Raw genomic sequence first — 21,295 nt, forward strand, 5'->3', positions numbered from 1 at the left:
AGCCACAGTAGAATCTGCTCCAAAAGGCCCTTCTAGCAGACACAACAGTAAGCAGGAGCAAAGTTTCAGCATGGAACGAGCCGTGTTGCTGCTGAATGTGAGGCTGCTGGCCAGTCTCATTTGCCCCTATTTGAGTGTAAATTTGTTCATGCGGACAGGATAACCACATTCTCTCTTTTATCAAAGAAGGCGCGTGTTCAAACCTGTACCAAATAGGGAACGGCACAACCTGAACCTGATGTACTTCCTAACATGGATCATTTGGGATCCGTGTAAGCTACCCTCCATGCTGCGTACCTCCCACTGAGCCCAGACCCGGGTCCGCCCCGCAGCGCAACGGCCCGGCGGCCGCCCGGCAGCCAATGGGGGCGGGCGCTGCCCGTGACGGCAGCGCGGCGAGTTTGAAATTTGTGCGGGCGGCGGCGCGGCGCGGAGCGGAGCGGGCGGGATGGCCGGGATGGGGCCGCCGGGCGGGAGCGCCGCTGGGCTGCAGGCGTGTGCCGAGGGCTGTGCCGAGGGCTGTGCCGAGGGCTGTGCCGAGGGCTGTGCCGAGGGCTGTGCCGAGGAGGCGAACCCCGGTGAGGCTCGAACCCCTGGGGCGCGGGGAGCTGCAGGAAGGGCGGCCCGGGGGCTGCGGCTGCCACTGCGACGCGTGCGTTCGCGTTACCGTTTGCGCGAGGCGTTGCTGCCCCAGCTGCGGAATTCGGGCTCTGCAGGGAAAAAAATGGTATTTGTGGCGTGTTGTGGCGTGTGCGCGGTGCAGGCGCGGCCTGCCGGGGTTCTTTTGTAGCACTTCTGAAGTAATGCTTGGTGGTTAAAATCGCCTTATAATTTTCAGCGTCTGAAGTTCAGCGTTTTTGTGTCGCGTTGTGAGATTTGTTATGGAAAGCGGGCGTGTGACGGATCTCGGGCCGAGCCGTCATTTGGGAACAGAAGAGCGAGCGACGATTGCACGGACCTGACGGCCTGTGGGGTTTTGTTTCTTTTTTTTGTTCCCACTCCTCCCCCAGCTCCCAGCCAGCAGGATGAGGACACCTGCAGCGATTATGGAAGCCGTGACAAGCCGGGCACTGCCCTGGGGAGGACCGTACCGGATGGGAATGTGCTTTTTCCTGATATTTTTCGCACGGATCATCTTTTGTTTTATGAGCGATTTAAAGCTTACCAGGATTACATTTTGGGTAAGTGATTTGAGTAGGGAAAGATATGGGGCGAGGTTTCTTAAGACTTGTGCTCTAAGGGGGGTCGGTTCCATCTGAAATGCTCGCTCTTAATAGGGAGGACTGGAACACAGGCGGGGTGTGTGTGTGAGTAATGGCTTTAACATAAGTAAATAAAATGTGAAGGTCTGAAGGGAAAAAGTGCTAGTGTTGGGCCCTGTGCTTGGTTTAAACTGGTGTTATTAGAACTTTTCTGCTGTAGTGAGACTCCTTGAGATAAGGCACAGACTCAGCAGCACTGCTGCTGAAACCTTCCGTGCTTTTCATTTTTCACTGAGGACTTTTCCTTATTTTCTTGCATAAATGCACTGCCTTCCATTTCATCTTAGCCGACTGCAAAGCTTCTGAGGTGAAGGAATTCACAGCTGAGTACCTGGAGAAGGCCCTTGAGCCGTCGGGATGGCAGGCCGTTTGGCGCACTAATGTGTTTGAGGTCCTCGTTGAGGTAAATGGAATGTGGTTGTTCAGGCATTTGTCTCCCACTAACGTCACTTATCTCTCTAACAGGCAGATCACTTTCTATGAGATTTATGAACTGCTAGAAAATAATTTTTTTGTATGTAGGCGCCAATGAGGACTAAAGCAATAGGAATTCTTTTCAAAAGAATCCTTGTTCTTGAACAGAATAAGGATTCTTAAACACCATTTTTGTACACCGGTGTGCTTTCTTTACCTAAAAGCTTGAGGCTGGAACCTGTAATCTGATACTTACATAGGGGGCTGTTATGGCAGTGAGGCACTGCTGCTCAGAATGAGCTCATCAGAGCTACAGCATGTCACAACTCCAGAAAATGATGCACTAGGTAGGCTTTTTATTTTTTTGCTTTATCCCATAATTTAACCTTGGAATTTAGCTGTCTATTACTTAAAGTTTACTTCTGCTTTTAAAATACAGTGTTTTCAGTGGGACAGCTGAATTTCTTTGAGATGCAATTGTGAATAAACTGGTATTGATATCTTGAGAATAAGCTGCATCTAATTCCATAAAGTTGATGTGGTCAGCATGTCACCCGTGGTTTTCTGGACTTTGAATTATTAGCAGAGCATATAGAGCATGATCACTATTTGTGAGATAAATTTAGAAGTGCTAAACCAAACTATTTGTACAGTATTTATGTTTTCTGTGTGCTAGAGCACTGCATAATCACTTACCTTTTCTTGAGCTTCTCAAGAACTGGGCAAATAATTTTAAACCTCAGAGTGGCAATGTAGAGCCTGTATAATGACCCTATGTGAAGACTGTAGCAAAAACACCCTATATGGGTTAGTTTCATAGATTCTCTCTAGTGTCTGAATATTTCTTGGGAGGACTGTGCTTAAAAGGAAGCAACATTCTATAAGGGATCCTTGAAACAAGAAGTCCAAGTTAGCATGGGTGCACTGTGAGGTTAAGCCTGGTGGGCATAGAAGGGGTAAATGCTTTGTCCAGAGCTGGCTACTGACGTAGTTTTCTCAATTACCAGGCTGTGGTCACTTCTAAGTTCTTCCTATCACTCACATTCTTCTGTCTAATCTACTTTGATACTAACAATGGCTCTTGTTGTAGACCTGCTGGAGGATTGCAGGTTTGGGATCCTTCTTTTTTAGTTCTAAGTATCTGAGTCTCATATTTTTGCAAACCTGGGGTGTTTGATCAAGCTTGAACTTGTATTACGTGTTTTCAGAAGGGAAGAACTTTATCTTTTGATCTTTTCAGCAAAATTAGTGATAAAATAGTTTGCTGATGATTTGTATCTTGTGGATGCTTTGGAGAATGAGCCCTGGAAGAGTCTAGGAAAACTGTAAGGCCCTGATTTGTTTGAATCTGAAGATCCTATTTTTCCTGTTTTAAAACCAATTTGGGAAGCAATTTACTGACCTTGGATAGGTCATATGAGATTTTTTTTTTTTTTTTTTGAACCTACTTTTGAATGTCAAAGAGATGACTCCAAATCTTTTGATTCTTAGGATGTCTGGGATTATCATTTCATCTGAGCAGATTGCCTTTGCTGTAATGTGTACTGTGTGTCAGTCTGCTGTGTGTGGGTCACACACTGTGTGTGGGTCAGCTGGCACACAGTGAGGTCAGCTGGGTTGTGCACATCAGGCCCACCTTCCTCAGCCGTATCTGTGATTCTGCGTAGAGAAATTCTAAGAGCTATTCATTCCAACAGGTTGTTGATGTGGAGTACTCAGATCTGAAGGCAGTTGTGCAGCTCTGTGAGCCTTTCCTATGCGAGTCACAGGTTAGCACCTTCACATTGGAATGCATGCAGGAACTCTTGGAGCTGAAGGAGCGTCGGATACCACTGCAGGAGCTGTGGGTTGTGTATGATGAGTCGGGGGAGTTTGATCAGACAGCACTAGCTGTGGAGCATGTCAGGTAGGAAACTGCTTTAAGGCTAATTCTTGTCTTGAGCAATTTCACTCTGGTTGTATCTAATGTTTGTTTCCTGAGTTCTTGTGGCCAGACTGGCAGCCCCACGTGTCTAGCTTTCCATAGTCAATATCATGACTGTACCATGAAGGCTATGGGGAGTCTGATCACAGAGGAAATGTTTGCCTTTGGTAGCTGAAGGCAGTCACACAAAGATGAGATGTATTTATCTGAGAAGAGACTCATTCTGCTGACCATTGCTCAGTAGCAGAGATCTGAGCGTGTATCATAAAGCAAGCTTCTTGTGGAGAGGAAAAGCTTAGTGGAAGGATGCCTGGCCAACACTGAATAATCAGAGAGCCGCAGAATCTCTTGCAAGTCTTCTCTTTAAATCCAGCTTATACTCACTCAGTCTCTTGATGGAAGTCAGAAGGACTTGGGCAGTTACGGGTTTTGATCCAAGAAATACAAATTAAAACTCTTCATATAAAAAAAACAACTGTTGTGTCTACTAAATGACTTACAGGAGGGTGATGTGGAATTGGAGAAGTAATAGATCTCAGAATGCAAATGAAAACATTCTGTCTGTATTTTTAGTGCTATTGTCTCTGCTTGGTTAAATGTGGCCTCCTTTGTGTTTAAAAGCTCACTTTGCTTCAAAAGGTTCTTTTATGAGTGCATCTGGAGGACCTGGGATGAGGAGGAGGAGGATGATTTTGATTACTTTGTGCGCTGTGTGGAGCCTCGACTGAGACTGTAAGTGCAACACTTCTTGTGTTGTTGGGTGGAACCACAGGAAAGGGTGATGTGGGAAGAGTGGCGTGCATAAGTCTCCAAGGAATGTTTTCACTAGTGAATTAAAGCAAGCCTGTTCTAGTAGCAGCCACTGTCTGATGCTCTATTTTCTTATGGAAGAGGGCACAACTGAAGTTGCCGCTTGATTTCTGAACCCTTTTTTTTCCTGTAATCCCTAATCTCCCATCAGATGGCGCTCCAAACCCAGCTATTGCCTCCTTAGACTTGCAGGAGTGTCTAATGTAACCCCATCTAAAGCAGGCATGGAATGTGCTCATACCTTTAGGCATAGAATAAGAACCAGAATGGAACAGAATGTAAACAAAAATTTGTAAATCATTTATCCTGAAGGAGGATTATGCACATTTCTGTTCTCTGTGGGGTTAGTTGGCACTAGGTTTTCTGAAGGAAGGTTTTACTTTTTTAATGCCATCTGGCTATATGGAAATTAAGCAGTGCACGAGGCCACAATCTGGTTACATGCTGGAGGGGGTTAAATAAGCCAAGCACATTTTTGTTTTTAACATAGCATAACCAAGCGTGAGCATGTCGTTCAGATGCAAGTCTGCTATGATGCTTTAGGACTAAATCAGCAATTATTTACAGCTAACCCTGAAATGCTCTTCAGAATGTAACATATGCTAGAATACAGTGTAGCACAAGCTTTACAAAAGAAACTAGTATCATTACCTATACTGTAAAGGTGGCTGTGGGTCCCTGTTTCTAACAGGACACAGTGAGTTTTGAGGATTCTGATATGCTTGGATTTCTAAGAGATCATACAAATTAGAGGGAAGTGTTCTAATTTCCACATAGAAATTGTAAATATTTGTGGAGTGTTATACATGAGAGCTTGCAACACATGCGTTGTTGAGATTTTGTATCTTTATGAAGTCTTTGCATGGAATTAACCAGAATGCAATGGTATGCCAAGAGAGATTGTTTTCATCTGTGAATGACCTTAGTGTTCATTTATTTGGGATCTAAAATGGTTAAAAAAACCCTTCAAGTAGAGAAGTAGATGTTATCTTTTTTCCCCACCATGCTTAATGCAAAGTCTCTCCTCCAAACTGTGTTGATGTCCTGTGTTGTGACTGAGGTGCTCGTGTGTTGTCTCAGAAGCTGCATGGAAATGTGTGATGCTTTAAACTTTACAGATCTCTGCGTGCACTCTTTCAATCAGAACGGATAAATTCATGTGTGGTGTTAGGATATAATACTGATTTTTCTGAGGCAAGTACTATGAATTGTTTAACTGAAGCTTGGGAAAAAAAATTAAAAATCAAGATCAAGTTTCATGCATTTTCATAGTGACCAGCCCTAGAGATAAGTATGCATTTCAGAGCCAACCTACATTTACCTCTTAGTTTCTATCAAATATTTTATTTCTTCATTGCTATAAATCCTTTTTTCATTTAATCATGCTGCATTAACATTTTGCTGCCTCTGATTGAATTGCCAAAATCTTGTGAGGCTTTTTCTTTATATCCTTTTTATTGTAACTGCATACTTATTTACTTCTCTGATTATAGTTTTTTTTCTTGCTCTTTTCTGAATTAAATGCACCACTTAAAAATTATCTTTTGAACTTTGAAGATTTGCCCTTATTTCATTCAGCCTCTTCAGCAGAGTTATTTGTGCTGTGTTAAGTTGATTCTTTACAAAAATGAGAGTATTAAATCTTGTTAAATTTTATGTTATTAGTTATTGTCCAGCATTTCTTTTTCTATTTTAGTGACTGTGATAAGTTCTACATAACTGCCTGGCACTGTCTAGCTGGCAGATGACTTAATCTTAATGCAACTTCAGGGTGGCATTTTCTACCCTGTAATTTCATTTGTAGAAGATACTTCTGGGGTGACACAATTTCCTGTGTGGTGCTTTCACATCTTCATCTCGTGCAGATACTGCCTTATTTGTTTCTGGGATTTTGTCCAGGTTATTGTTTAGGTGGCTGCTGATAGACACTTCACGTTATGGGCTTATTCTTCTAGTTCAGACATAGCTTTCTCAGGCTTTCCAATAAATACTTGAGAAGTAGGCTAATTTGGATTTATAATTGACTTAGAAACTGCTTTTTTATTTTGTAACTGTACCATTTGCTTTAGAATATGTTTCATATAATTGTTACCTATCTGCCATGAGAGTATTTAGAGAAGTAAAATATTTGTATGTGTCTGAGGGTTTTGGTTTGATGCAGACTGCAAAGAATTTTAACTTCAGTATAATACAGGATGTCTCAGATTCTCTCTGGGGGTTTGTATTTGATCTTTCAAAATTGGAAATGGGAAATACGCTGATCTCTGGCTCTGAATTGCAGGCATTATGACATCCTCGAGCACCGTGTGCCTTCTGGTCTTGTTGCTGATTACCACAGCTACTTGTCTCAATGTGAAGAGCTCTACAGAAAGTTTTTAAATGTGAGGAACAACATAACAAGCAGCGATTCAGACTCTGAAATGGAAAATGTCTCCATGGTGGAGGGGCTGAAGTTGTATGAGAAAATAGAGCACTTGAAACAAAAAATAAAACTAATTGAGAATCCTCTGCTGAGGTACTTAGCGGGTTTAATGGAAGGGGAGCCCTGATGGGGAAACCATGTGTGGAGTGTTCTTCACTGAAGGCTTTGTTTCTTCTTCTAGGTATGTCTTTGGTTACCAGAAATACAGTGGTTTCCAAGCTAAAGGGCAGAGACCAACAGGTATCAAGATCACTCATGTTGTGTCCTCAACTGTGATGGCGAGTCTCTTGCAGTCTTTGATAAGGGACAAACTTTGCCCCGAGTCTTGTGGTGAAGAACTAGAAATACAGGTAAAGTGACAGCAATTCTCTGCTCATCCGTGTTTTTTTTCCTACTCAAGAAACAATACGAAAGAATCGTGTACATGAAAGATGATACACTTGTACAGTACTATTTTTGAGTCCAAAAACAGCACTGTAATTTAATAAATAAGACAAAATTTTGAGTAATTTCTCTTAACTTGTTTGCTGAGTACTCTGTGTGAGCAGTTTCCTTCCAGTGTGTAGGAAATAAACCCGTAATAATTTCATAATGAAATGTGCAAAGGAGTAATACTCTAATCTTAGATACCTTTTGAGTTGCAGATAACAATCTAAGGTTTCAAGAAGGAAATGTCTTTCTGTTGCCATGGTTCTGCATAGGAAACTTACCTATTTAGAGCAATTAGTTTTAGTGACTTCAGCTAGGACTTAGCACTTCAGCATGTAAAATAATCCATAGTCCTTGGGCCTAAATGAAATTGTTTACTATATTCTAATCAAGTTCATGAATTGCAGGTGGGCAAAGCAGACCCAAACAGAGCATTCCCTATTAACTTGGGGGATATAAATCAGATTTTCTCAGTTGGCAGTTGAAAAACTCTCTTACAGTGCTTGCCCTAGAATTTGCCAGGAGGCAATAAACTCAATTTTTTTCTGTACTATTTGTTTCCTTTCATGCAGAATTGCTCAGAGGATATCAGCTTGTACTCTTCAGGTTCTGAGGTCTTTTTTAAGGAAAAGAACCACGTGGAGCCATTATTTGCAACTGTGATGTCTGAACTCTGTTCTGGAGTGACTTGCTCTAGAAATAGGGTTCTATCAGTGTTTGGACCAACTTGAATCTAATTGCTGAGTTCTTTGCTTTTATTGGCTTTTCTTTCCCATCTGCTATGTGTTTCTTCATGTAATTCATGGCAAGTCACTTGAAACAGAATTCACATGTTGGCCTGAAACCCAGGCCATATTGAGACCTACTTTCCAGTGCATATGCTCTTCAATCTGCAACTGCCCCAGATTTCTCATGGAATGGACATAACACAAAGTAATGCTTTAAGGCTGTTTTTGTCTAAGGTGCTATGATTGTGGAATTCCAAGTAGAAATGGCCTGTTACTGGTGCCATTATAAAGGATTTCTTTCAGGCAAAGGCAGCAACATTTAATTAAAGAACAAGTTTAATGGCATAAATATGTCTATTTTATAGCATTTTTTTCAGGAGCTGATTATGTTGTTTGTCTCTTGCAGTTCCACAATGATCCGCTGGCAGCTGTAAATGCCTGTTATGAAGGAGAGACAGTCATCATCTGTCCTGGTCATTATGTTGTAGATGGCGTGTTCTGCATTGCTGATTCTATTGAAATGGAAGGTAAGAAAGCTTGCTAAGGACAGAGTCCAGAGTCTTAAGCTAGCTATGCATAAATATTTTTTTCTTATTTGGATAAGCTTGACTTGAGTGTTTGCTTTTTACTTTGGAGTGTTCCTATGTCTGCTTGGAGAGCTGTCTATGGAGTATGGTGTTTTATTAACAACAGCTATTCCTGCAGATAAGCTTAAAGTTTTGCTGATGAATAGCAAATTTGCTGTTTTCTTCTATTTGAACTGAATTATATAGGTATTACATCTACTACTGTTACCTATGGAACTAGATATTGTACCTATATCTATATCCAGCAGAAACAACTGTATATTTTTACATCTAACAAGCACAAATAATTCTGAGAAGCTTCATTTCGAGTACTTGGTGGAGGTTCTTGTTCTCCTTTACATTCTTACCGTCTTAATGTACTTCATAGAGGTGGTCTGAGACTCACTGCCAGATAGCACTCGTGAATACAGAGGGAAAAAGCCAAGTTCTGTCAACTCAGTTTATGGTATTTGTTGTGTCAGCTGTGTGTGTGGGCTGCTGATGTACATCTGTGCAGTATGTGAAGTACCTGGATAGAAAGAGCTATTGATTTAGTCTCTGTTTGTTCTGTAGAAGTGGACACACCATATGTCATTCTCTTTTTCTCTCCAAGTATTTGTTTCAAATACTCCTGCATTGTCTAGGTTATACTGCTGCTTTTTCCTCATAATTCTTAGTTTCCCAGCGTAATTTCTCTGCTTCAGGCTTGCATGCTGCTGTAACATAATAGTCTGTGTATCACTGGGGCTTGTGCAGCTGTTCAGGTTCTTCTTCAGCTGTAATTTTATCTTGTCAAAACTTCATTATGGGAAAGGCTGGGAATTTAATTTCCTGCTGCTTGGGACTATATTTTCCTTGCCCTTCTCTTATGAATATCACTTTCTCTTTCGCTCTTCTCTTGTATGATTTATATAGAGTTGTGTGCTGATGGACATTGCTGGTTAAAGGACTTCAAACTGCTTGATTTGCTTGCAAAAATTGATTTGTTCTAAAATTGTGTGGGCTGGTGTTTATGACAACTTCTTTCATACTTCTGAGGAAACAGTAATGCAAATGGTGAAATAGCACTTCCATTAAAGAATGAGCTATGCTATTTTAAGAAGCAAGGCATGTAAATGTGTCTTTAGTACAAACCGCATTCTGAATAATGAATATGTCAGAGTACTTAATCTTCTTACGTGGACTTCTGTTAAAGAAGTTTTTATAGCAGTGATAGCAGCCGAAAACATTTGAAGTTAGAGTATCAAGAAAAAAGTTGCTGGCACTGATCTGAGTGCCAGCCAGTAGTTGCTGGCACTAATCTGCAATGAAGTTGTGACTCAAAGATATAATATTGCTTTGCTTAGTAGTGGTTGTATTTTTTTCCATGCATGTGCAAACCAGTGCTATAGTTGAAAGTATGAGGTAAAAGAAATACTTTAGAGGACTGGGGAAGGTTAAAGCTGTAACACAGGAAATTACAGTAAGGATAACTTAAGCACTTGGTGAAGGTATGTAGCAAAGGTACCAAATAACTTTGCAGCTTGTACAATAGTTGAAGTTGGAAGAGAAACTGTACATCAATCCTAATACAGATCAGAGTTATGGGATGACAGTTGCTGTTAGCTCCTGTAAAGTTGCTTAACTTCCAGGCAGGGTGTACAACCTTGAGCTGGATGTATATTGAACAGTGCTTGATGGCAGGTGAATCAATTCCTCTCTATTCCTTGTCTTTTAAACAGCTTCTTTACTGCTAGAGCTGCTGCTTTGTAGGTGAAGCAGGCTAAAATCTCGGTTAGAAGGTCTGTGGGTAGTCTGGACAATTTTTCCTAAAACTCTTGCCTTGAATGATAAATAACCTCATTCTTTGGGGTGTACAGCTAAACAGGATCTGCCACTTGAAGTCCCAGGATGCACTTTCTTTACGTACTGAAGTAAACTGCCCCTTGCTACCTCCTCTCTAGGGGCCCTAGAAAAAGATTACTAGCTACTGTAGTGTGCTGAAGTATCACTCACCAAACTGCCTTCAGTTGCTGTCTCTAAAACTTTCTCTCAGCTCTTGTTCAGAGGCTTTTTTTCAACCTTTCTACTTGCACATTATTTATTTATGTACTTGGTAAAAGCTAGCATCCTGTATGGGCACTTCTTATCTAAGCATTTTTGCGTGTTCAGAAAATGATGGGACTCATGCTGCTTTAATAGATGTTGCATTATTGCTTTCCTTATCATGATTCTTGCCAGTGACAAGCAATAAAGGCTTTACATGCTCATAAATTTCTCTGTGAGTGTTTAAATGCTGACAAGTGTGGATGGCTTTAGTAAATCAGTGGTGGCATATGCTTTTGAAAGTTCCTTTTTAATCTGGAAGCCCATATAACACAGGGACATGTTTGAATGAAACCTGGGTCAAAACAGGAAAGCTGAGTGAAATTTAGGATTGTAGCATGAACTCTTTTTGCTTCCTTGCACTGTGGTAGTGACTGCTTCCTCAGAACCCCTGCTTGCTCCGCTGTGCTTATCTGTTTTGAAAGCCAACTGTAGGTTCTCATGTGGCCTTTGTTACTGTACCTCCCTCCAAAGCATTGCAGCTTTGGGGAGTGAGAACTTTGATCTCAGCGAATGTGATCTCTGTTACACATCTGTTCAACTGGCAAAAATAATTTGGCGTTTAATGTCATTTAAAGAGGGTGATTTGGAATTTTGAGTTATTTAAGTCATTAGACTGTTGTGCAGAAGGGTCTAAGTTGAAGCCTGGCCAATGGATAGAAAACTATTTGAGATATCAAACCTCAAGTTCTAAACCCTTCTTATTTAGTGTGAATGTTTGCCAGTGTACCTGATTGTTACCAGTTGCTCATCAAACTTTCACCCCTGCTTTAAGGCTATGGCTTGCCAGATGACATTGTGATAGAAAAGCAAGGGAAAGGAGACAACTTTGTTGACTGTACAGGAGCCAATATAAAGATCTCCAATTTGAAGTTGGTGCAACATGATGCTGTCGAGGGGATTTTAAGTAAGTACAAAAGCACTTTCATGTTCTTATGAGTCTTCTGTGACTTTCTTTTCATTTTTTTAAATGAATCCAGTACACAGAGCTTACTAGTTTTAACTTTCAAGCTGTTGTAGCACTCAGGCTTAACTTTTGGGTAAGATAATCTTGGATGAGATAACACGAGTTCTCCGCTGTTGGGTTTTGCAGCAGTAGGTCAGGTTTCAGCGTGTCAGGCTGCCTGGGAAAGGAAATAATTTCTCATGATACAAAGAACTCCCAACACTTATCAACCCTCAGCAAAGAGCTGTTATGGACTTCAGAAATAACACAGACCTTTGTTTTCTGACAGCACACTTAAACTGGGACTCAGATAATCCCAAGTTGTATCCATTGAGTTTGGCCGTGGCCTTCTCTCTTTGTAGGAGGGACTAATTATTACTTAGCTTTGGCAGGCATTTGTTTTAAAACATGTTTTGTTAACACCACCTGTATATGTGTATCTAATAACTTATTAATACAAAAGACTCTTAAGAATGTGTAAAAAAAAAAAAAAAAAAAGATGCTGACACTTTAAAAACAAACAAAAAACAATGACTAACCAAACAAAAAAACTTGAAGGCAAATCTTTTGATTAGTGCTCATTTGTAGTGTACCTGCTTATCCTTGCAAAATACCATGAGCTCAAACTATGCCTGATCAAATCAGTAGCTTGTGTAAGATGTGATTATATTTTAACATACTGTAAAGAATATTGTGAATCTATCTACCTGTAGGTTTGCTTTTGCAATGTTTCATTTAACAATTTTTGTTATTCATTTAACAATGTTTGTTGTGTGTGTGTGTATGTAGATGTTCATCATGGGAAAACAACTTTAGAGAATTGTGTGTTACAGTGTGAAACTACAGGCATAACTGTACGAACTTCAGCTGAACTATTAATGAAGAACTCAGACCTGTATGGTGCCAAGGTAGGAAAAAGCCAGTTAAAAATTCGTTCATAAATTTAAATAGAGTTTTACTAAGAAATAATACTCTCAGTAAAGGGGTGGTTTCCTTGCCTCTTGTGAGAATCTTTACAGGTTATCTTGAACAGCTGTGTGTTATATTAAGACATTGTTCCCAGGGATCTTATGGTCTTCAGTAGTATCCAGTGAAGTACCTATGGGGCTATCTATGAAACAGTGATTACTGCGCTGTTGAACTGATTCATGTCCTGCTGTATCTTTAAAGTGATTTTCTGTGTTGATTTTATTTTTTTTTTTCCTCTGCCTATAAATAACTCATTAATCCTTGTTTGGCAAATTAAGTGCCCTTTTTTTAGATGCCTTATCCTTTTCTTCTGACAGATAAGTAAAGAATTGAACTCTGTCTAGCACGCTTGGGGGGATGATAGGGCTTTGAATGTTGAGGTGAATGACTAAAGAGCAAGAAAGTAATAAAAGGATGCATAGTTACTCCTTGCTAGTAATTTTATAGACAAGCAACAATAGCATTACTTGTGGGACTCCCATGTTTGATATTGCTGTTCAAGTTAACAGAGCTGTGAAGCTGGAGTGGTGCAGATAAGTGAATGAGCACCAAGATCAACCATGGAGTTGTCACGCCAAATTGTAAGCATTCCTGAACTATTTGTGAACTGCAGCAAGTTTTGTCTTCTAGGGTGCTGGTGTGGAAATATATCCAGGTAGTACGTGCACCTTGTTGGACAACGGCATACACCACTGCAAGGAGGGAATACTCATAAAGGTCAGGTGAAGGCAGAATGCACTTTTTTTTAAAAACTTAATAGCGAACAAACTTACAGCTGTCAGAATTGGTGCAAATAACTTGTGTTTAGCTTGGCTTGTAACCTTGCTTTCTTGTAGTGGAACTCTTGTGTATTACATCTTATGATGGTGGTACTTGTTTGCCTTGGGTTGGTACACTGAAGCAATGTTTTGTTTCTTATCTGCCAGAAAGAAGTCTTTTCCAATGTTACTTGCATACACTCAAAACATTCTAGCCAATGCAGAGAGCTAATTCTGTCTATAAGTGAAATGATTTGCATCCCATTAGGTGGATGTAACAAGTTGGATTTCTATTTCCTTTCTATAGAACTTCTTAGATGAACATTATGACATCCCCAAAATAAGCATGGCCAATAATATGATCCATAATAATGAAGGTTATGGTGTGGTCCTGGTAAAACCAACTGTTGCTTTGGATGTAAAGGATGCTTCAGCAGAAGGAACAACAGGTATTTTTCTCTGACTTCATAGAAATAAATTAAAACAAACAAACAAAAAACCTCCTTAAGCCTAGTATACACAAGTTTTTTTTTAATAACTTAATTAGGAAGTGAGTCTTTCAAAAACTTCTCACAATGTCTGTTTTGATTTAGCTGGAATATATCTCTGTAACTATCAGGACAATAGAATTTCCTAAATTAGACTTACTGCAGATAAATACTGTGAATATCTGTGCTCCATGCTGTGTGTACACTTAGATTTTTTTTTTTTTTTAAGTCCTTAAGCATCTAATCTATACTTCCTACTAAGCAAAGCCTCTATAACTACCTCAGTTGTACAGAAACAAGGTGTTAATCAGCAAGAAAGCAGATGTGAGTTCTCTTACAGCTCTTCTGGTTCAGTTCTCTGCTCTGTTTTTCCTTTCAGCACTAGAGCTGAGACGTGCTGGTCAGCACAGTCTTGTAGCGTAGAAATTGTGTTCTGCAGTAAATAAAATGTGACAATTGTATTTCTCTTCATGTCTTATTTGAGAACTATCACGGTCGCAAATATGGTATGTAAACACAGTCTAACATCACTGTTACTTGGTAGCTTGAAGTCCTTTTGAGAGGAAACCTTTTCATGTGCTGTATTTGAAATATATGGTTGTCACTGAACTGCTACCCAAATGTGTGGGGTATGCAAATGTGAAGACTGAAGAAAACTTCATTCTGGTACTTTTAACTGATTTGGCTATTTTGCATGCTTGGCAATGACGTTCTCATTGTTCCCTGATCTAGGGAATGCACAGTCTACCCAGTCAAGTGATGAGAGAGCACATGTAGAGGGCTTCAGACAAGAAGAACGACCTGAGTGTGTAGCTGATGAATTGGAGCTTTATAAGCAAGCTGAGATTTCTGAAGGCAATCATGACATTGTTAGTGAACTTAGTGCTGCTTCTGCAAAGAAGAGTCAAATGCACAGGAAAAGGCTGAGTGAACTGGGAATCACAGAAGCTGACGACAACTTAATGTCACAGGAGATGTTTGTTTCTATTGTGGGCAATCAGTTCAAATGGAATGGCAAAGGAAGTTTTGGTACTTTTCTCTTCTGAAAGTCCTGATTCCTAGTGGCATTGTAATAAGATATGCACAAGCTGTTCTTTCCACTGCTACCTTCTGAGGAGGTAACTTCCATCAGCTTTCCATAATGTTACTAAAATATTTATCAATTTTATACGTATATATATACACATAGCATGTGAAAACTACTTTCTTTATACAAGCATGGCCAATGCTGGTAGAAAACAGCACTCTGCTAATCTATGGACTTGCTCTTTGCTAGCTGTCATTTTTTTGTTGTTTTTTTCTTTTTGGTATATTTATTTAACTTCTTTTTTTTTTTTTTAACATATAAATATGTCTTTCTACAAAGAAAAAGCTTACCATGGAAGAATGGACAACAGCTGCTCAGCAATTGGTGGTACATCTGTTAGCCTCTACATCCGTCCTATAAGAGAATGATACACTTAGTTTTGAGTGTCAAACAGAAGCTGGTGAACTGTTGCATGAAATGTAGTAGTTGGCTGCCATGCTGTGCTTTAAGAATTTTTTAGAGAAATTATCATCTGGAAGGTTAGCATCGTTCAGTTTTCTTTGGGAATAAGCTGGCACAAAGCAGGAGCTGCCACTGCCTGTTCTCCTTTGGCATAAGGAGGATGGTGTCTAACTAAAACTTTGAATAAGAAGAAATCAAAACAGATGTTTCTATGGTTAGTGTTATTCTACTATACCTTTCAGCACATTATTCTAAAATTTCTAAAACTCCTATGCCACATGTAGCAGCAGTTCTCTTGGAAATAAAAGGAAAACTAAAAAGGAAAAAAACCAAGAACTTTGCATGAAAATCTCATCAGCACACAGCTATGGAGCATTCAGTTAAAAAAAAAAAAAAAAAAAAAAAAGCATTACGATGGCTCACCATTCATTACAAATTAACTGGAGATGAAACTTGGCTGGGCTGCCTGCTCCAGGACTCTGCCTTTTCAGTGCTTCTCATTTCTTTTAAATATAAATCCAAATACCTTATTCAAGCTTATACTGCCTTCAGGAGTTGTATTTCCATACATCAGTTCAAAACCAGTTCTACATGTTTAAAAAAAAAAAAAAAAAACAACTCCCAAGTGATTCAAGGTGGTGCTGTAAAACACAGTATGGTGTTGAGAAGAAGGAAGGTGCCAGCAAAAGAATTTCAGAATAACTTCTGCAAGTAACTTAGCAAGTATATACCTTCCCTTGCACCGAAGTGCGTTGCTTAAGGTGGAGGTGAGTTGTCCACTCCAGGTTTTTCACTCCACCCACTTCTGAAACTGCAGTGGGAATCAAAATTCTCTTGAGTCTATGACTTGTTTTACTGTGAGCAACTGATAGAAAGAAAAAGAGAAAAGTGTAATTTAAAAGCATTTTTTTGCTATTTGTTTTTTTTTTTTTTTTTACATGACCCACAGCATTAATTGCAGCTTTCCTATCCCCCTGCTGTTTTTGTTCTGCTCAGCCACTTGACTTCAGGACTGTGCTTTTGAGTTTTAATGAGCCTGAATGCCATTACAACCTCTTAACATGCACAAGACAATAAATGTTTGCTGTTTAGTGGCTATAACAAAATACATGACTCGAGTGAAAATCCACTACTTGTATTGGCAGTAGTGATCTTGTGGGATTTATCATGTCATGTGCCATGTTTAATGCTTTGATGTTATACTTTTAATTCCTGAGTGTAATCCTAATTAAAGGTCTAGAGCTGAAAACTGATTTTGTGGTTTTGTAGTGAGCTGCCTTTGTGATATGTAGGCAGTGTTTCTTTCTCTTGCAATTAATTTTAAAGCTGGCTTCTGTTGACGACTTTTGAGTTCCCTTTTTATGTTCAGCTTAAAATTTATGAAGGCAGAAATTAAAATATTCTTCTTTCAATATCACTGTTTTTTTGGACTGTTCCTGTGCCAGTGGTGATGCTGCTGTATGGGTTGTCAGCAGGTGAGGAAGCAATATGTGAAAAATGAGACTCTTTGTAGGAATTCTATTATAAAATTGTAATTTAATTCTTGATGACATCAGAGCTTTGAAGGACCAAACTTCCAATTGAGTCATGTCCTTTCTGTGGAGTTAGGCCTTACCACTGCTTTCTAGTTCAGTATGCTCATCTTCAGTCCAGGCTGTTTCAGAAATACTCCCACAAGCTGTAGTCCTAACCAGTAATTTCATCTGTCTTTGGCACATGTTTATTTTCTCAAGTATGTCCTTTCTTTATTCACTTCTCTTGTGCTTCTTTCAAGGCTGCACTGTCACTTTCTTGCTAGCTTTCAGTTGTAGATGAAATAGTGAATTGAATACATCACAGAAGCAGTCAGTGCATCCATCTGTTTGCAATAAGTGGAATGGTCATAGGCTGCCACACATTCAGATTGTGTTGTGGAACAGGGAAGATGATTTCTCAGATACGTGCTTCTCTTTCAGTGTTTTGGGTTTTTTTTCTCTCAGGAAGGAAAAGAAAGCTCCAAAACCTCTTTTGGAAGAAGGTGATGTTTGTGAAATAGAAGAATTAAATGTTTTTGCTCTACCTGTCCTTTGAGCTGCCTGACTGCTTCAGACAGTATTTTTCATGTTTCGCAATAAGAAAATAAGATCAGTTCAGCATGTCCTGTGATATTTCCTGTCTGGTTTTCCTATGGCCCTGTTTAGCACTGCCGTGCCTTCCTGCTTCACAAGGTCCTTGGGCAACGACCACTTCTGCACTCTGCTCTCCCCTCTTTCAAATACAGGGTTTTCTTGTAAAGCACTCCTGTGGGCTGGAATTGATGATGCTGTCCCTCTAAAGTTCCCCTCTGAAACACAACTCTGTTCTTCTCTAAGGCGTTATAATACAGCACAAATGGGGAAAAAAAAATTTCTTACGTGAGCTGAAATCAACTAACATTGCTCTGCTGTCTCACAACCAAAGATACCTGCAGGCCTCAGGGTGCTCGTGAGTGAAACTCCAGCTCGTGCCATGTAGGTCAGAAAACAAAACTGAATTTACTGTGTTCACTTGTAATAAGCTGAATAGTTTTTAACTGTACCCATGTGACAATGTTGAAGGAGATTTAATCTGTACATTACTTGTGCCTCTTGGCTTTTTTTCCTTCATCAAGTTTTTAGTTTTCTAGGAGCAATATAAATGCATCAAGTTAGAGTTGTATATTAATTGTATATAAAATAAAAAACAGGGCATGGATCTAAGCTGGTATTCACCACCAGGAACAGAAGTGTGTGTGTGTGTGTGTGTGTGTGTGTGTGTGTGTGTGTGTGTGTGTGTGTGTGTGTGTGTGTGTGTGTGTGTGTGTGTGTAGGAGTAAGCAGTAAGTACTGAAAGAGAGAGTCTGTGTGATACATCTTTTATTTTCCTACAGGCAGGGGGCTGTGGGAATGCATCCAAAGGTGATTACTGCTTTGCTGCTGAGCAACTAGCTATATGAACTAACTATATGAACTAACTGAACACAGCAGATTCTTTTAAATTTAAGAGAAAACCCTAAAATACTGGCTTTTTGTTATTTTTCGGTATACTTCAGCTGGCAGACTACATCCCCAATTCTTCATTTTGAATTGTATGTTCATTTTTGAACGCTTCACGCTGTGTCATTAAAAAAAAAGAAAAGCATTTTTGTGATATCTATAATGGTAAGAATCGACTAATTTTCAACTCCTTTTTCTTTTCTTTTTTTTAAAGAAAGGTGCAATAAAATGTATCAGAATCAGGTGGATTTGGTGACAGTTGGTTCTACAAGGCAGGCAGTGTATTGTGTTGACACTACATCTGAGCACATGATAATGGGCACCAAAAGCGAGGCAGAGATGCAGAAAAAGAGGAATCCTGATCTTGGATTACAAAGCAGCCTAGGAGAACGTGCCATCTTTTCCTTGGCTCTGAATGTTGATATTTGACTCTGGGGGTGGACAGAACTCCTGGTAAGAGTTCTGTTTATTTCAGCACATTCTTTTTAGACTTGTTTGGTATATTGGGATGAAATGCAGAACACTCTTTTCCTTAAAATGGAAGGGTAGGAATTGTATTTTTTTTCACCTCTTCTGCTTTTCTTTTGATCTTTAAAGTACTTTGCGCTGCCTGATCAAGGACAAATTTGCTGCACAAGACATGACTACATCAGGTACATACCATTCCAACACATCTTATACTCCATTTCTGTTCGTAGGGTGATTTTTGTGGACAACCATGTTTTTCTTTTTGGTGTTGTATCCTGTAGCACAACACTGCTTTTTGATTGTGAAGCTCTGCATTGTCTTTGGATATGAAACAAGCCTGTAACTGGCTTGTGGTGGGTGGTAGGTTCTTGATGTTTTAATTAAAATAATTCAAAGAGAGCAACTGCAATAACCAACTTAGGTTGTTATATCTGGGTATCTGTTTATACATGGGCACTCCATTATAATAATTCTTACACTTGCTCTTCAACCACCTACAGCAGGCTTACTGTAGCTGTCTGCTGAACAGTGAAATGCTGAACTAAACGACACTGCCACTATTTAAATTGCTATTTCTTCCCAGTCAATATAGAATTTGCTCAAAAACGTGCACATGAATTTTTGTTTTTACCATTAGGTATATGAAGTATTTTTACTCCTAATGACAAAGCAATTTCAGCATTTTAATGCATGGTAAATGCTACTGTTTGAGAGTGTTACTTTCCTGTTCTCAAGTTTGAGCATCCTATGCATCTCTCTTCCTTTGCTGAGTGTAATTTGAACAAAGTGATAATTATTCCAGTAGTGCTACACACAGTTTTCCTGTATTGCTATTATAGTGGGAAATCTTGTCTTAAAAGACTTTAATGTTATGGGGTAATTATAGGGAAGGTGTGGAGCAAGTTATCTTTCGCTCTGATGAATGTATGCTATAGCAATAAAATGTTGTGATAGGAATCTCACAGAGACTGATAATCTGTAGAAGGGCCCTTTATTATGATGAAATACATCATTTCTCTTCCCAGCCTAACGTCAAGAATAGCTAATGGAGAAAACATTATTGGAATGTGCCTTGTATTATGTTTCATGGACTGTTTGGTTTCTTAGAATATTATGGGTTGGATAGCCAGCTTAAGTTAGGCTGTGTATTACAGTAAGGAAGCATACTCTCTTAGTTTTACAATTGTAATAATGCTATTATGACACAACTTTGTATAGTGTTGCTAATTCTTTTTGTCTCTGCTCATAGTCTTTACCAATACTATTTCTTTCCCACCTATTATGCATTTTAAAAACACTTTTTTTATTAAAAAAAAAAAAGTAATTTTAATATCATCTTAGCTTAACTTTATTTTTCCTAAGTAGGTCAGATCCATTTCTAGACCATCATTTCAAAGTACATAAAGCAGGGCACTGGAAACATCTCCATACAAGGTAAGGAGGAAGAAGAGGGGTAGGGAACTGTCAGAAGAACATGCATTTCAGTATCCTTTGTTTTGTTATAGTGAGAGACGGGGCAGTTTTAATCAAGAGACAGGCACTGTCATCTGATGCAGTTTGTAAGGTAGGGTACAAATGACCCTGCACTACTTAGCACTGCTTTAATTTATCATGATCAAGAGTGTGCAGTGAAGTCTTGTCTCAGTCGTGCACTGCTGGAGGTGAGTTCCCTGCAGCAGAAAATGCTGCAGTGGAGACAGCACTGGCAGCACTTGCAGAGAAATTGCCCCTGAAAGCAGCCCAGGAACCCCCAGCTGTCAGCCAGTCAGGATCCACCACAGCTCTATTGTAAACATGGTACCAGGTACGAAGTATTTTTCATCCTAAAGCAACAAAGTTGTCACAAAATATTAGTTTTAAAATATTTACCATGTTTTTGTCAAATATTTTTGTTAGTTTACTTTTAGGAAATGAAAAAGTTTCATTAAAAACTTTATGATTTTTGGTCTCCAGTTCTCGCAGATAAAAATCCATTGGAAACGCACAGAATAGATTTCTGCTTTCAAGTGAAACAGGGAAAAACAGGCTTTAGCACAATTTCCTTAGCACCTCACTGAAGAGAGAGGCAATTCAGGCCAGAATAATAAACGCATAAGAAAAAAATTGGCTGAAAGCAGACTGCTTTGTATCTTTCAGTGTGGGCATAAATGATGTCTACTCTTTTGTTTCTCAGTGATAGTTGGGCTTAGGAGGTGAACAACTCCAGTTTCAGGTCAGGGTCTGTGAAGAGTTCATGTTCTTGCTGAACAAAGCAGCGAGACAACCTTGGGACCTGTGCACAGGTCTGATAGCTTTAAAAGAGATGCAAGTAATGAAATGGCACAACATTCAGTGAGGTGTTTACCTGGAAGGTGTGTCACTTATAGTTGGAAAAAAAAAAAGTTTATGAACAAAATGTACAGAGAAATAAAATAGGAGTGTGAAGTGCCCCAAAAGCTGCTTTGAAAAGTGCTTTCTCTGACTTTTCACCAAATCTCTTAGTATTTCTGTAGTTTAGCCTAGTTTGTGTTATTCTCTGTTCTGAACTTTATTCTGAAGTACTTC

The 21,295-nt window shown here is 39.5% G+C and overlaps 1 protein-coding gene across 1 annotated transcript; it reads left to right on the forward strand.

Annotated features, from left to right (window-relative positions):
- Positions 1 to 384: 384 nt before the first annotated feature.
- SHCBP1 (SHC binding and spindle associated 1) lies at positions 385 to 18,011 on the forward strand. The gene is made up of 13 exons (XM_031615115.2): positions 385 to 578; positions 1,011 to 1,181; positions 1,550 to 1,665; positions 3,374 to 3,582; positions 4,240 to 4,332; positions 6,692 to 6,925; positions 7,014 to 7,182; positions 8,396 to 8,516; positions 11,416 to 11,547; positions 12,376 to 12,494; positions 13,186 to 13,272; positions 13,621 to 13,762; positions 14,534 to 18,011. The coding sequence occupies exons 1-13, from the start codon at positions 449 to 451 to the stop codon at positions 14,845 to 14,847; spliced, it is 2,037 nt and encodes a 678-aa protein (XP_031470975.2). The 5' UTR covers positions 385 to 448; the 3' UTR covers positions 14,848 to 18,011.
- The last annotated feature ends 3,284 nt before the right edge of the window (positions 18,012 to 21,295 follow it).

The sequence above is a fragment of the Phasianus colchicus genome, chromosome 13 (assembly GCF_987193195.1).
Source record: "Phasianus colchicus chromosome 13, bPhaCol1.hap1.1, whole genome shotgun sequence".
Lineage (NCBI taxonomy): Eukaryota > Metazoa > Chordata > Aves > Galliformes > Phasianidae > Phasianus > Phasianus colchicus.